Source organism: Rhamphochromis longiceps, linkage group LG16 (genome assembly GCF_057381845.1).
Source record: "Rhamphochromis longiceps isolate RC_006_pf linkage group LG16, R_longiceps_female_GT1.1, whole genome shotgun sequence".
NCBI lineage: Eukaryota > Metazoa > Chordata > Actinopteri > Cichliformes > Cichlidae > Rhamphochromis > Rhamphochromis longiceps.
Genome location: NC_140572.1, coordinates 37728235 through 37743593, shown reverse-complemented (window position 1 = coordinate 37743593; position 15359 = coordinate 37728235). Strand labels below are relative to the sequence as shown.

At 43.3% G+C, this 15359-nt stretch overlaps 1 protein-coding gene across 4 annotated transcripts in view; it reads left to right on the top strand.

Annotated features, from left to right (window-relative positions):
• Positions 1 to 15359, top strand: part of LOC146651636 (neuropilin-2-like) — a 93949-nt gene that overhangs the window by 45730 nt on the left and 32860 nt on the right. For all 4 annotated transcript variants that reach the window (XM_085384163.1, XM_085384162.1, XM_085384160.1 and 1 more), the window contains exons 8-11: positions 1878 to 2022; positions 7036 to 7211; positions 7945 to 8112; positions 9131 to 9275. In XM_085384163.1, coding sequence (XP_085240289.1) covers positions 1878 to 2022; positions 7036 to 7211; positions 7945 to 8112; positions 9131 to 9275 — 634 coding nt within the window. The remainder of the gene's footprint in view (positions 1 to 1877; positions 2023 to 7035; positions 7212 to 7944; positions 8113 to 9130; positions 9276 to 15359) is intronic.

The following is a 15359-nucleotide window of genomic DNA, read 5'->3' as shown; positions in this document are numbered from 1 at the left end:
TTCACTTCTTTTTTTTTTTTTCCGCCTGTCCCATTTGGTTCTTTAGCCATCAGAATTGTTGTCTGAAGACCAACAAGGATACCCAATGGATTTACTTTGCCAAATGGATCATCGTGGCATTGCCGTATTGGTCCATTTGGTCGATCTTTGTTTTTATTATTTATTATATTTTATTTTCAGATGTTACAGACGGGACAGACATGAGTGAGGGATAGGAAAGGGAGAAAGAAAGAGGAAGGAAAGGAAAAACAGAAGGGGAGAGGGACAGTGAGAAAGGGGGGGAGAAAAAAAATAAAAATCTCCTGGATCACCTGTTGAGAGAAGAATAGAAAACAAGCAGAAAAAAAACAAAGCAACATACTAAACACAACACCATCGCATTAATCTAGCTAAGTGTAAACAGCAGTAAATACTAAATATTCAATGTTGTTGTGCAGCACGCAGGACAGATGTGCTTCGAAGTAGCAGCCAAGAAGGGTGTAATTTGGGTCTACGAGCAGTGAACACCCGTGTGTACATCTGTGTGGATCAGCGCGCTTGCATTCCAAAGGTTTCTCCATGTAATGATCTGCTAGGGAGTGTGTGGGGGGGCCACAGCCCCGTCCTCCGGGGTGTGAAGCGGGTATGGAGGAGATCAAAACTCCAGACATCCAGAGGCCCCTCTGTTGGTCTTCCATGGTCTCACACTTTCACTTCTAAGAGTTTACATATCAGGACACAAATGATCACGTGGTCCTCAGCAGGTCAAGTGCATACAGCATTGGATTAATATCAACAATATTAGATTGTGTCATTATTTATTTAACAGAAATTAACCAAAGAAGAGAAAAAACTCAACTCAAATATCTGTGAGCTGATAAAAGGACAATAATTTCAGTTTATTTGGCCAATGTGTAAAATTAAATTAACAGTTTAAAACATTTGAAGGTTAATCCTGCTGTACAGAATAGCTGGGATTTAAGATAAGATAAGATAACCTTTATTATTATCATGTGTATGCAGTACTGTGCACGAATATTAAGCCGCCCTCATTTTCTGTATATTTTGCAAACATACATGGAAATACAGCAACAACTGAGTTTGTGCAATTCTAAATAGTCTTCAGGAGTCGTTCTCCAGGCTTCTCGGAGGTCATTCAGAGCTCTTCTTTGGTTGTTTCTGCCTTTTGTACCTTTCTCTGATTCAACACTGCTTCAATGATGTTGATGTCCGAGCTCTGCAGAGACCAGTCCATGACTGATCATGTTCCACTGTGTTTGTTTTCACAGCACTGCCAGAGTATTGGGATCATTGTTGTGCTAAAAAAGGAAGCTGTTGGCATTCAGACACTCTTTACATGGTTTTGCATGTTGGATCAAAATCAGTTTTATCAAGATCTCCAACACCGGTGGCTAAAATGCAGCAGCAAATCACAAAAGAGCCTCCACCGCGCTCGAGAGATGGCTCTCGTAGCGTGCCGAAAGATACGACTTAAAACTAGTTCTTTGCTACATTGCCTCTTCTTGTTCATTCCCTGAAATAGACGACTTTTTCATGTGTCAATGATTCATAGGTCAGGATTAAGCAGCTTAAAAAACAAGCAAAAAAGCATTTCTCTGAAATTGGATCAGGCAAAAGGACGAGACTGAAAATGAGTGAAAAGCAGCCAATGTCCTTCAGGAAGCCGGAGAACTTTGGCTCAAGAGCATTTAAAAAAAAAGACAAAGTCTGGCTCATTGGAAGGAAATAAAAGAGAGATGACTTTTGCACATCGCTGTATGCAGCTCATAGAAGTGTGACTCAGCAATATCGGGCTGTCTCCCATTATCCTTACTGAGCTCCAGTTCTGCAGACGGACTCCAAACGTCGCACTTCTAAATGTTCCTTTCTGTCTGCAGGTTTTCCATGCCAACGCTGACGCCACGGAGGTGGTCCTCAATCGAATCCCACAGCCGGTCCTGGCCCGCTTCGTGCGGATTAAACCTCAGACGTGGAAGAACGGCATTGCGCTGCGGTTCGAGCTCTACGGCTGTCAGATCACGGGTAAGACAGATGGTGCTTTTTTTTCCTGCGGAGTTTCTCAGACTTTCTCGGGACAGGGGTCAACCTCCTCCTGGGATTCCAGCGAAAACACAGAAGTCAGTTTGTCAAGTGCAGGAATATGTGGAAGGTTTTTCTTTATTTGTATAATCTAATAATAAACAGGTTTGTAATTTGTCCATCCATTAACTCCTATTCATAATTCTGTTCATGCCGCCTTCTTGTCTTTTTCTCCTTTTCACATGTGTGCAACACACCCACCCTCGTGTGCACTCTTGCCCTTTCATATACATACACCCCTTCTCTGTCTCCCCCCCACACACACACACACACACACACACTCAGCCCTAATAGAATAATACTAGAGTGTGATGTGTGGGTGATAACATCAGAGAGCAACAGGCTCTCAGCTTTCATCTGCAGCCCTGGCAAACAAACACGATTTCAACCAGCATAATCAGCTCAATACTATAAATAGATAAAACTTAATTAGACTGTCTGTGTTTGTGTGTGCGTCTGTGCGTATATGGTAAAAGACAGAGAGTTTCAATCCATTTGAGCATATCTGTGTGCATGTGTGTCCCGCTCCACTGTATCATTATTAGGTTAGGGCCTCTCTCTGCTGCCATCGTAGCGGCCATTGAGAGGGACAGATATGCTCTTATCCAGGAGGGCTATTTCAGCACCCACACAAATCACAATCACACCGAAACAATATGATACTGAGTGTGTGTGTGTGATAGATAGACAGGGATGTGGAATATATCAGGTATCTTGCCTGTGTTTTTATTTTTTTACTCTATTTTAACACCTGAAATTGCATTATATATCACTCTGCCTTTTTCACTGCTTTCAGGAGTGAGAGCATATATAACCCCCGTTTTTTGGGGCATCGCCCTGCCTTTTGCTCATCCCTGCCACCTTGCGATTCCTGTCATCCATCATGAGAAAAACATTGAGTTTATATGCAAAGTCTTGACACTTTCAAGGCTGGTTTTTGTAACGAGGGATGTCAGAGTTTGATATTTCCGAGGCTCGTGGCGAGAAGCAGAAACTGTTCTGCTGCAGTTTCAGGGAAAATGTCCATAACCTGCTGAAAAAGCCCAAACATACCTGCTAATGGCCATGCAGTATCTTTTCTGAGCACACAGACATGCAGGCAAACACACAGTCAAACACACTGCCAGGGGGAATGTGATAATGCCCTACACAAGCCTATAAAGGCAGACATAAAGCAGTCAGTCACTGACATGTCATTAACTTAAATCACACTTTTATGTCTTCTGCTCTACTTTTTCCTCCGTCTCTCTCTCGTCAGTATGTTTTTCTTCCTCTGTCCTTCTTTTACCTTTGCTGACAGCCACCATTCCTTCTTCCAGCATCCCTTCTTTAAATCTTCCCGTCCCTGCTCTTCCTCCCTCCATCGCTTCTCCCTTAATCTCATTTTATTTTAGCACCGCAGCACTTATCAATCATTTATTTTTAGCACCTTTTACTATTTTTCCCAGCAGGGCTTGTGTAGCGTGTGTATTTGTAGAAACTACACACGTGTGCGTCCAGCTGTGCGTATGCATCAGCTAAGTAGCGCCTCGGCGCCGTACTTGTGAGACCCCGTTATCAGAAACGGCCCAGTGGGAGTTTGTGTTCACCTGTGTGTGGGCGAAACATCAGAGCATACGTGAGAGGAAGTGGGCTTCTGAGAGACCTTTACTGTCCGACTGCTGTGTGCATGTGCGTGCATTTGAGAGCTGAAACTATTTCTGCTATGCTATCTGTAGAGGTGATATGCTGCACTCCTACGTTAAAGGAGCTGCTAAAATACACTGATGCAGGAAATAAGAAACACAAAATAAATGACACGGGAACAGCGTTTCCTTCTAGCTAATCTGTTTTCATGTCTGCTGTAGAGCTCGAAGGAGCCATCCAGCCTGGCTGGAGCTGTTGTTGTTTATTGTTGATTCATTATTTACCATTCTGAGGCACAAACGTCACGGCATTAAACATTCATCTCCGTGAAGACCTGAAGAATGTCACCATCAATCACCGTCAACCTTCACTGTCAGCCGGCTCTCTCTCTTTCCCACTTGCATCTCCCTCGCTCCCTCTTTCTCACCCTTTCCTATTCACTTGCTGCCTTTTCAGTCCATCTCCCCGTTTGACCTTTTGTCTATCTCTTTATCGTCCCTTTGTCCTCTAACTCCTCCTCCTCACCTTTGTCTTCCTTTCCTCCATCGCTCTTGTCTTCGTCCCAGATCAGAACTGGTCACTTTGGTTTTTTTGGTTCCTTTTGTGTTTCGTCATTATTCATGGCAGTACCATATTTTGATGCTTGTCGGACTAAAAACCATTTGTCAGTGTAATAAACAGTATCCCTTTGATCTCCAACATGCTTTCATTAAGTGCTCCCATTTGAGAGTTCTCTGGCTCAATTCCCCATGAAGAATCCCCCTTTGGTAGGCAGGTTAAAATTATGCATCAACTTTGCAGCAGCAGGAAGGCAAAATAATGAAATGGGCTGATGGAAAGCAGCTCAAAGGCACCGCGCCGCGTAACACACAAGTTGTTGTTTGTGTCACAAACACAAGATTTTGCTCCCAGATTAGATCAAACAGTGTCGCCAAAATATTCCAGACCTGAAAGCGACGTTCATTTATGAAGGATTGTTAAAAGACAGATGCTTTGGTGTAGCAGGAGCCTGCAGACGGAGAACAGTTTGGACAGTCCAGCATCGTTTGAAGAATCATGAAAATATCAGATTATGGCCCGTTATGTCCAAATTACTTACCAGATACAGTCCTGTGCAAATGTGTCTTTGTATTTTCTGTCTTTGTTACTTTGTTACTAGCAGCCTGTCCCAAAATTCAACTAAAGAAATGTCTTTAGTTGGCTCAATAAAAAATAACAAAGTTTGACAGACATGAAATTGGATTTTTGCACCAACAAGGTGATTCCCAAAGTGCGATTAGCTGGAAACTTGGCATATCTCAGCCTGGTGTGCAGTGTGTCCTTAAAAATTTAAGAAAACTGGACCAAAGTGGCGGACTGAAGAAGAAGTGGTGTGTCCTGGACTGGACTGACTGTGGCTACAGGTCTGATGGAGCGATGAATGCAAATTGGACATTTCCAGTTCAAGTCGTTGTCAGTATGTACGCAGGAGGTCAGGAGAGCGGTCCAACAGTGAGTGCCAGTGCAGTGAAGGCATATCCTAGCTGAAAAAACACACAGTGGAGCTTCAGTCATGGATGGGTCTCCCCAGGACTCGGACCTCAGCATTACTGAAGCAGTGTAGGATCATCCTGACAGAGGACACAAAGACAGAAACATCCAAAAAGAGCTTTAAATGTCCTTCAGGAAGCCTGGAGAACCGTTCCTGAAGATCCTCAGGGAAATTAGAAGAAAGCCTTTTTAACGAGGAAGGTGGTCGACATGTGCTGTACCTTTATCCCCAACAATACTGCTCCAGATGGCTCAGTAACCCGAGCTCTGGAGGGCCGGAAAATTTGTCTAAAACGATGCATGAGCACTCAGGTATCAGAAACCCAGTGGAGTCCTGGGTGGCATCCGTGTTTGGACGGGTGGATTCAATCTACCTGAGGAACTTAGATGCCATAGAGTGGGCCGAGGAGTGATACAACACGAGGTGTGGTGTCCTTTTGGAATGTCAAAAGAGGGATGTGGAGATACAGAAATTCTTTTATTGCTGCCATATAATCTGCATCATTATAACTGCATTAATAACATTCTTTACAGCATCATTCCATTTAATAATATTTCTTACAGATACTGCATTACAGTTGTTTATTGAAGATGTCCATTTGAGGATCCTTCCATTATGTTAACTTTTATTACAAGTACGGTTAGAAGTATTTTATGCACATTGCATATCTGTGCCTATTTTGAGTTGATGTTCGGTTCATTAAGGGTCTTAAGCTTCACTGCCGTGACTGTCCAGGTGATCCATGCTGAGGGAAACTAGAACATAGAAGGATAACTGCATGCTTACAGTACATATAATACATATAATCTAGGAATAGGCCTGAGCAGAGGCCCAAATGTTTCCAGCTTCTTGTTGCAAACCTGTTGCATTTTATTCTACTTGGTAACAGATGAGCAGAGTCAAGAATTAGCCTCAGAGACCCTGAGGGCTTAAGATTTTCACCTTGTATGGAAGGTGTTATCAAAATGAGAAGTTCTATGTCTGTTTATAGCTATTAAAGATGTACAAGATGTACGATTAACTGTGACTAATGTCAGGAACCTATTTTAATCTGTCATTGACGCCATGGGGGGGGCGTGTACCACAACATGTATTTTGGTCAGAAGACATATGTTGATGTTTTCTCCGGGCTGTTAATAAACTCAACGTTTGATTGCACTTTTCTGGGGCCTCCGTGGTTTGTGACACTGCTCTGCATTGATCGATTTTGCGACATACCAAATATTGATTTTCAAGCGTTGTGCAAACTCCGTTGTTGCCCTATAGACTCTATTTCCATGTATGTTTGCATATCGTTCAATAAGTTGCTGCAGTTGTTTCTTACGAGCGACATATAAAGAACCGAGTGCTGTATATTACTCCAGAGGATTTCAGATTTTTAGCTTCCGGGCAGCCTCTAATATTACATAACTAGTTTCATATGCAGCATGAAATTCCCAGCGGTAAACATACAGTGAGCTGTAACAGCAGAGGACAGGAGAGCACATCACTGCATCAAACTTTAAATTCATAAAATCAACCATTTAGCACCAGTGTTGTTGCTGCTTTAATGTTTTTAGCTGCTGACTGATGTTTGAGGCACTGAGTCAGAGGACGGGAATGTTTTCCAAAACGTTCCCAAACTGCTTTTCTTTTATTAACAAAACGAAAAGAAATGAGGGGTATCAATGTTTGTTTTGTGCACTGATTGTAATAAGCTGGCAGAATAAATAGAAATCATCTTTCCTGCCTTAAACTTGATAAAAAATCCTCAGCGGTAGCATTAAGCACTCCTTCCTCTCTGTGTTCTGATCTATCAGATGCCCCCTGCTCAGAGCTGCAGGGCATGTTGTCTGGGTTGCTTCCTGACTCGCAAATCACTGCGTCCTCCATGAGGGACATCCACGGCTCCATGGGGGCCGCCAGGCTGGTGGCCAGTCGATCAGGCTGGTTTCCCAACCCAACGCAACCCATAGTTGGAGAAGAGTGGCTGCAGGTATGTCGCTATAGCCTAGCATCATTCATCTGCTCTGTCTTTTGATTTTTTTAAACTGTGTGTGTGAGCGGCGAGGGGTGAGCTGTCAAGGAAGCCACGACGTTGACCAAAACCTGCTTTGTCATAAATTTTACTCTTAATGGCAGCACAGTATAGGAACGCACTTCAGTTTATAACGGAGAACACTTGAAACCAGACACTGAGACCATAAACGTCAGAACATCAGAAAAGGTCGTCTGAAGTGATAAATCAAGCGGGGGTGGGGTCAGTTTCCCAGAGACTTGTTTTTGCAACTAAAGGAGCCATAAAAAAGCATCCACATCTTTTTTTTATAATGTAATCTACGGTTTGGTCAATCAAATACTGCAGGCCGGGCTTTTCCACACCTGCACTGGCGATCACAACATCCACCGAACCCACAAAATTACTGTAAAATGACACACGTGACAACAGCAGGGTCTCTAAACACTGATGGAGTTTTCAGCCATCGTTTAGATTGCATTTGTGAACTGACCTTGGTCATGAACTGCTATTGAATAGAAAGAAGAACCCATTTCCAAAGGCTGAATCTTATTAAAAGTTCCCCAATGGAAAACCAACGTTTGATTGATTATATGCTCGGGAAAGTCACAGTTGCCACAATGGGCAGGGGATCTGGAAATTGATCGGTTCCATGGCGCAGAGGGCGAGCGAGCAATAATAACTTTGTTTAACTTTGTTTTGTGTGCTGCAGGTGGACCTCGGTGTGCCCAAGATGGTGCGTGGCATTATTACCCAAGGTGCACGAGGCCTGGAGGGCAGTGCGGAGAACAGAGCATTTGTCAGGAAGTACAAACTGGCTCACAGCTCGAATGGCAAAGACTGGACCTACATCACTGACAGCAAGACTGGGTTTGCTAAGGTAGAGGAGAACACACACTCTCCCCCCCCCCTCTGTCCTCTGGTCCGCCGTCACTTCTCACTCATTTGCAGTTATTTATAGCCGTCTCTCAGCCGAGCCTTTCCCCCCGTCTCCCTCTCTTTCTCCTCGTCTTTGTCTTTTTCATTCTTGTCATTTTTCGCGAAAACGCCACTTTATTACAGCCTCGGCTCCGATAATAATTCAATTTAATCACCTCGCTCGTCATTCTTCGTGCTTCTGTGTCTTCCTCTCCCCGAGTCCTGCGCTCTCCCTCTCTTCGTCTCTCATCCTCTATTTGTCTCTCATGGGTGTTAATTAAAAATGTCTTTCCTGCATCACCACTCAGCACTGCTGGCGTCTAACGCACTGCGAGACGGGCACTTTAAACTTTGTTCTGCTTTCTGAGTCTATGTCTTAAAACGCTTTAATAGTACTACTGAGTGCCTGGATTTTCTCCTGATGCTAAAATCCTGTTTTCTCTCATTTGCCTGTCTTTTTAAATGAGCGTCCTGGGAAATTCATCTTACGGTTTTTAAAATTTCAGAAATGGGGAACACAGAGGATACAGTTCAATTAATGAAACCAATAGTACAACTTTCACGGCCCACGTTTTTTGAAAGGATCGCTGTAGTCTTGTCTGTATGAAGCTTGTAATAAATCTTGTGCTTTTGCCAGAGGCTTCTTCTGCCTCAAAGACGATTTGGAAATCAAAGGAAACATCTTCTGTCTGTTGTTTTTTTGACACATGTCGCTCTGGGCGGGGAAACAATGCTAGTTAGTGTCTTATTTATCAAGACTTCCATTTTTTTATTGGTTTCTCATCAGGCGGGATAGTGAAATACCAACACTTGACTGCCTCCACTGGATTTTCTGTTGTTTTAGGAATTTTTTAAAATGGTCAAACAGATTTGGGCACCAGGCAAAAATGTATTGCTGACTGCCTTTGAAACGATGTCAAAGAATTTAGCATCAAATGCAGTGAAACTGTTTCGTGCTCACCTTTCACATTCTTCCTCAGATCTTTGAGGGCAACGGCCACTACGATACTCCCGAGGTGCGGAGGTTTGACGAGATAGTGACTCAGCACATCCGAGTCTTTCCAGAGAGATGGTCGCCCGCCGGGATCGGCATGAGGATGGAGGTTCTCGGCTGTGACCTGCCCGGTAGGAGCGCACACACGTGGATGATAGGACAAACTACACACAGATGAAATAAAGTTGCATGCGTGGATAATGCAGGAATGAAAGTGGAATACATCTGCACATATACGATAAATTAAACGATCATATTTCAAAACCAAACGCGTGCTCTTTAAATCAGAGATTTTTGTCTTTGTCCTCGTCGTCTTTTTATCTGCCCTGTGTGTGGCTTTGTGCTCTGATATGTACGCACGCTACAGCGACACAGTTTTCCTGGTGCTGGACTTGGATTTTTTCACTACAATGCCAGAATCTCAGCTTTAATTCAAGGATTCAAGCGTGTCATATGAAACCAGATGTTACATTTTAAATACTTGATGGCACATTCTTTGTCCAGAACCTGTGGACCTGCAAAAATGTGTCAGTTGCTTTCACTGTATTTGTGGGTTATCATCCATCTGTACTGCCTGTCCAGGCAACTTTGCTGTATTTGGTGGAATATGAGCAGGAAGTTTGTCCCTACACTTGAGAATTCATCCCAGTGGTTCTTTCTTCTTATGCATCATCAGTAAAGACTGGTGGCCCATCATTATGAAGGGTGCTTCCAGATGGGGTTTGTCTTGCTTTTGATACTGAACACTGGTTTGCACCTTGTGCTGAACCTTCTGCATTTCCCTCTTCAAGTCCTCTCTGCATGATGCACTTGGATAATAACACGCTGACCTCCAGGAGAGTACTCTTTACCCGGCAGTGTTTCTTTATCTATCCTGAGATCATTTGCTGAGCTTTACATGTAGCTGAAATGACTATTGAACCCTTTATGTTTCCCAAAGCAGCTCTTAGGCTCTGAAACTCTTAAACTTAATAATAGCTGCACTGTGATCTTTGGTTCTTCCCTCTGTTTGCTTGTGAAGAGCTCTGTGATTTTCAGAGCAACTAAGATAACAAACCTGTGTGTGTGTCCAAACAAACGTACATATATATGAATAACTGTAGTATTTGTGCTTCTGTCATGGATTCTCCAACATATCGGTTAAAGTTAATCATCTTGCTCTGCGGGAGGGTTTTCCACATGTCTGGACAGGGATTAACATGTCTAGGTCATGGGACTTTTACTAATAGTGGCCAGCTGTGGACTATATTGTGTTCCCAGCCCATTATGTTAGCAGCATGTTGCTAGTGTGTCATGAAGGATTATGTGAACTTTGGTGTTTTCCTTTTCCTGTTGTGTTTTTTAATATTTTAGCGGAAGCCGTTGTTTATCAGGAGTGCTTCTTAGTGTGCAGTGTGTGTAAAGTGATGAATGTGGACCATTACTCTGTGTGCCACTTTACCGAGCTGTGTAACTACAATTTATTATAATATGCTAGCGTTGCATGGACCTTGTTAGCTGTGGCAAGCATTTTTTTTTCAGCTCGACAATAATTTAAGCATTAAAGCAATCCATTGTACAAACCTGACACTTTTTTTCTTCTGCTTAACTTGAGCAGTAATAATGAGCTGTTTAAATTTCCACTAGATGAAGCAGAGACAATGGATCCAATGTTATTAAAGCTGGGATGTTTGAATGCATGATAATATGATCGTGTCCTTTAGATAGCCAGTTATTACACAGTAATACACAGTAACAGCAGTTGAGTTGTGTTTTCATAACCAGACCTCTATACCTGCTGCTGTTACGACCAGTCCTCTCCTTCCCCGTGCTCTCTGCTTCCAGCGTTTTCAGATTTTACTGCTTCAGTCAGGTTGTGACAGGTGAAGACGAGAACAGGAAATGACACGTACCTGTTCCCAGTGGACACGAAGGGGGTTGTTGCTGCGACCGATGGCTCCAACTCTGTGTCTCTGAGCACGTGTGTGTCCATTTGGGTTTCCAACAGAGAGAGAGGGGGGAACCCGAGGGGAACGTTATATCCCAGATGTGTCAGGCCTAACCAGGAGGCCGGTGATGATGGGGACAGAAGGGCAGCCTCTTCTGTTCTTAATACAGCTTCTAACAAGTGACCGTGGACGGAGAATAATGCAGATTATACAGGAAAATCATGGCGTTTCAGGAGGTGTTGAGTCCTGACATGACACCATCGATGTGCTGTAGCATGTGGTGATTTACGTCTTTGCACTCGATATTTTCAAACTCTTCATGAAGCCTCTTTAAACTTTTAGTCTCTCCTTCAATGAAACAAGAACAGAGATGTCACTGGACATCGTGGGCCACATAAGTGTAAAAAGTTTAACGACACAGTTAATCTCTGACATAATACAACAAAGTGCAAGTTCAACAGTCTCAGTTATTCTGCATGATAAAGAAACGCTGCTGTAGGAAATGAAAGAAACCAGTCAGCACGACTGTTTCAGCTGAAGTGTGAAACTACAGAAAAAGTTCTGGGAGCTCGTTACCCAGACAGTCCTGTGATTATAAAGCACAAAGTTTTTTAAATGCACAGAAAATGTTTTTTCTCTGTGTAAAAAACAACAAAGCAAGTGCATTTCTATAGTAGATGGTGAAAACTAGGATTTTTTCTGGCGTTTATTGGTTATCTGTTAGTTAATTACCTTTGTGTAGTATGAAAGGCCATGGGGGACTTTACTGACTCTTTATCAGCAGGGAAAGCTGTGACAATACAATTAAAAGTCTAAAATTTATGGCCTTGGTGGGCCGATTTTGGCTCCCGGGCCTTATGTTTGACTCACCTATACTACATTAAATATGCAGTCAAAGCCATTAAACTCCATCTGCTTATATTTAACAGTTTTTCCAGTTAAACCTTTTGGTTCAAGCGTAACACAAACCTAACAACGAGGACCCGGGGAGGACCCGGGGAGAGCTGCTTTTTCTGGCCATAAGAAAAAGTAAAATATGCATAAACAGAAGTAACGTCTGACACGAGCGCACTGGTTATCCTGTTCATAAACTACGCGTGTGATAATCGTGCACTCCATATCTGCACCACCATCTCCATGACTGTAGTGCAGATGCACATCACTGCGGTTGTGCTTGCCCTGGTTGTCTGCTGGTCTGGCTTTCGATGTGTGCGCGCCAGATGTTTGCCTTCTGGTTGTAATCCGTGCATTACACACGATAACAGTTCACTTCCACTTCACGTGTGCAGCACAGTAACCATCCAAACTACAACACACAACCACACACTAAGATAATTGTACGTCTTTAGTGGCTTAGAGAAAGTGAGCATTATTAAATTTCACTTTGTGCGCGTCTTAAACGGCCTCCATCCTAACTGATGTGAGGATAACGATCCAAAAACGATCCAGTCATTCCAACCTGTTTCCTCCTTGCTCCTGTGTGTTTTTGTTCTACCGGTTGTTGTAAAAGAAGATTAAATATTAAATATTCAACGGTGCATCAAATCAAATCAAATCACTTTTTATTGTCACATCACATGTGCAGGCACACTGGCACAGCACATGCGAGTGAAATTCTTGTGTGCGAGCCCCACAAGCAACAGAGATGTGCAAACACAACAACACAAACGAGCAAAATACAAGAATGGCCAACCTGAAACTAATAAATATATGTACAATATATAATAGTGTATGCATTTCTGGATGTGTATACTAAATATTTTCCTACGTGTGTGTGTGTGTGTGTGTGTGTGTGTGTGTGTGTGTGTGTGTGTGTGTGTGTGTATACACATTTTTACAAATTAAATAGTAAAAAAATAAAATAAAATAATAATAATAATAATAATAATAATAAAATATATAAAATATACAGAGTTGAATATGTGCAAAACAAGTGGCATTTATATACAGTGTGGAGTGCATAATGTTGAAGTTCCAGTAGTGAAGCTGAGGTGTCTATGACGTGTTCAGCAGTCTGATGGCCTGATGGAAAAAGCTGTCTCTCAGTCTGCTGGTACGGGACCGGATGCTGCAGAACCTCCTTCCTGATGGAAGCAGTCTGAACAGTTTATGGCTGGGGTGACTGGAGTCCTTGATGATCCTCCCCGCTTTCCTCAGGCACCGCTTCCTGTAGATGTCTTGGAGGGAGGGAAGCTCACCTCCAATTATCCGTTCAGAGCACCGCACTACTCGCTGGAGAGCTTTGCAGTTGTAGGCGGTGCTGTTGCCATACCAGGTGGTGATGCATCCAGTGAGGATGCTCTCAATGGCACAGTGATAGAAGGTCCTGAGGATGCGGGGGCTCATGCCGAATCTTTTCAGTCTCCTGAGAAAGAAGAGGCGCTGCTGCGCCTTCTTCACTGTTTTGTTTGTGTGTACTGACCACGTAAGATCCTCAGCCAGGTGTACGCCAAGGAACCGGAAGCTGCTCACTCTCTCCACAGCAGCGCCGTTGATGGTGATGGGGGTGTGTACTTCTCTGCACCTCCGGAAGTCCATCAGTTTCAGTCCAGTGAACACAGCTGTTTACACCTAAGTCAGAGAGTCGCAGACATTCACGTTCGTCCTTCTCACCGAGCTGACGTGCACACAGTTACACGTTTTAAAAAAGGATCCTTAATCTTCTTTTGTTTAGCGAAACACGGAGATGCACACTGACATCCTCACACTCCAAAGCTTTGCATTGTTGTGACCTTTTCAGGAACATTTCCACATCAGCAAAACTCTAGATTCAGCAAATATAAACAGAGACAGCTGCACCTATAATTAGGATTCCCCCTTTTTTCTTCACACTTTAGCACAAATAGTCGAATCGCATCCCGCCTGTCTCGCCGCTCAGGAAATAGTGGGCTTGCATTAATGAATTCATTAATAAATAAGCAGCGTATCGCCGTCATACGCTCTCCAACACAGTCGCAAACATTTACACTTATTCCCGGGAACGCATCGATCCAAGCAGCCAGTTTAACATGCAGCTAACACTGTTCTCTTTTTCTGGGGACTGAACTTCGTCTATACTGAGCCTGTTCAAGCTCAGCTCACAGTTTTTTATTGAGTGAATCGAGTTTGCTTCCTGGTAGTTTTTGATATAAATAGAAACTTTTCAGCCTTCGTCCTCACTGAGATGCTTCACAACAGTGCATACAGTGTACTCACAATTACTATAAGACAAAGACAGTGTAACACACTGTCAGTCATAGCAGCAGCTTTAACGAATTTAAAAGGAAACTGCTTTTCCATTACTGCCCCTGCGTTGTTTTCCTTTTACAGTGAAGCACGCTGACCTGGCCACAGGGCTGTAAAACAATTTCCTCACATGAGAGAGACAATCTCAGCGCACAATTGCAATGAAGAAATCCAAAATTACACATCCGAGGCTCTTAGGGGGAACGCAATCATGTCGTTTACCATCTCATTATTGTGCCAAACTTTCGGTGCAAAAACAGAAACAAAAGCCAGAATATTATTGCGGGACTCGTTCTAATCATTCACGCTAGCTACGGAGGCAACGTGTAATTTAGGTCTCGTAACCCCGACTGTTGGATCTGAACTCTGAGCTCGCACGCTGCCAGTTTTGTTCATGTTTTAAATGAGTGAGCTATCAGAACATCTGCTACACTCTCATCTCTTTCACTCCACACCTAGCTGTTGGCAGGCACGTATGTACACACACACACACACACACACACACACACACACACACACACACACACACACACACACACACACACACACACACACACCACCTGTTTGGCACAAAGATGTGAGTTTGGTTTTAGTTGTGTAAATACATGCTTAGTTTCTCATCACATTTGATAACTACATTGTTATGGGCGGGGTGCTTGAGGAAAATAATGGAGACAATGACAAACACAGACACAGAGTGAAAGCGGCCTTTGTCCGGAGCCTCCGAGTGCTTAATAACAGCGTTATTTTTATTCAGCTGCTGCTGCTGCTGCTGATCACGGAAGTCTTAAAATACCGCCAACCAGATTGCGACACAAATTATGCTTCCTTATTATTATGTTCCAACAAAACGGCAATGATTAGCACGATAGGAGCCTCACTCGTGGCTGATGAATGCTGCTTTTCACCGCAGACTGTAAATGAAGGATAAGCATGGCTTGCAGCTCTGCAAGAAGAGCCACAAACATGCACTCTTTCTCATGGTCAGCAGGGGGCGACTCATCAGAAGTCAATGGGCTCAGATCTCGATGAGTGTCTGCACAGTGTTCATTTTGCAAATTA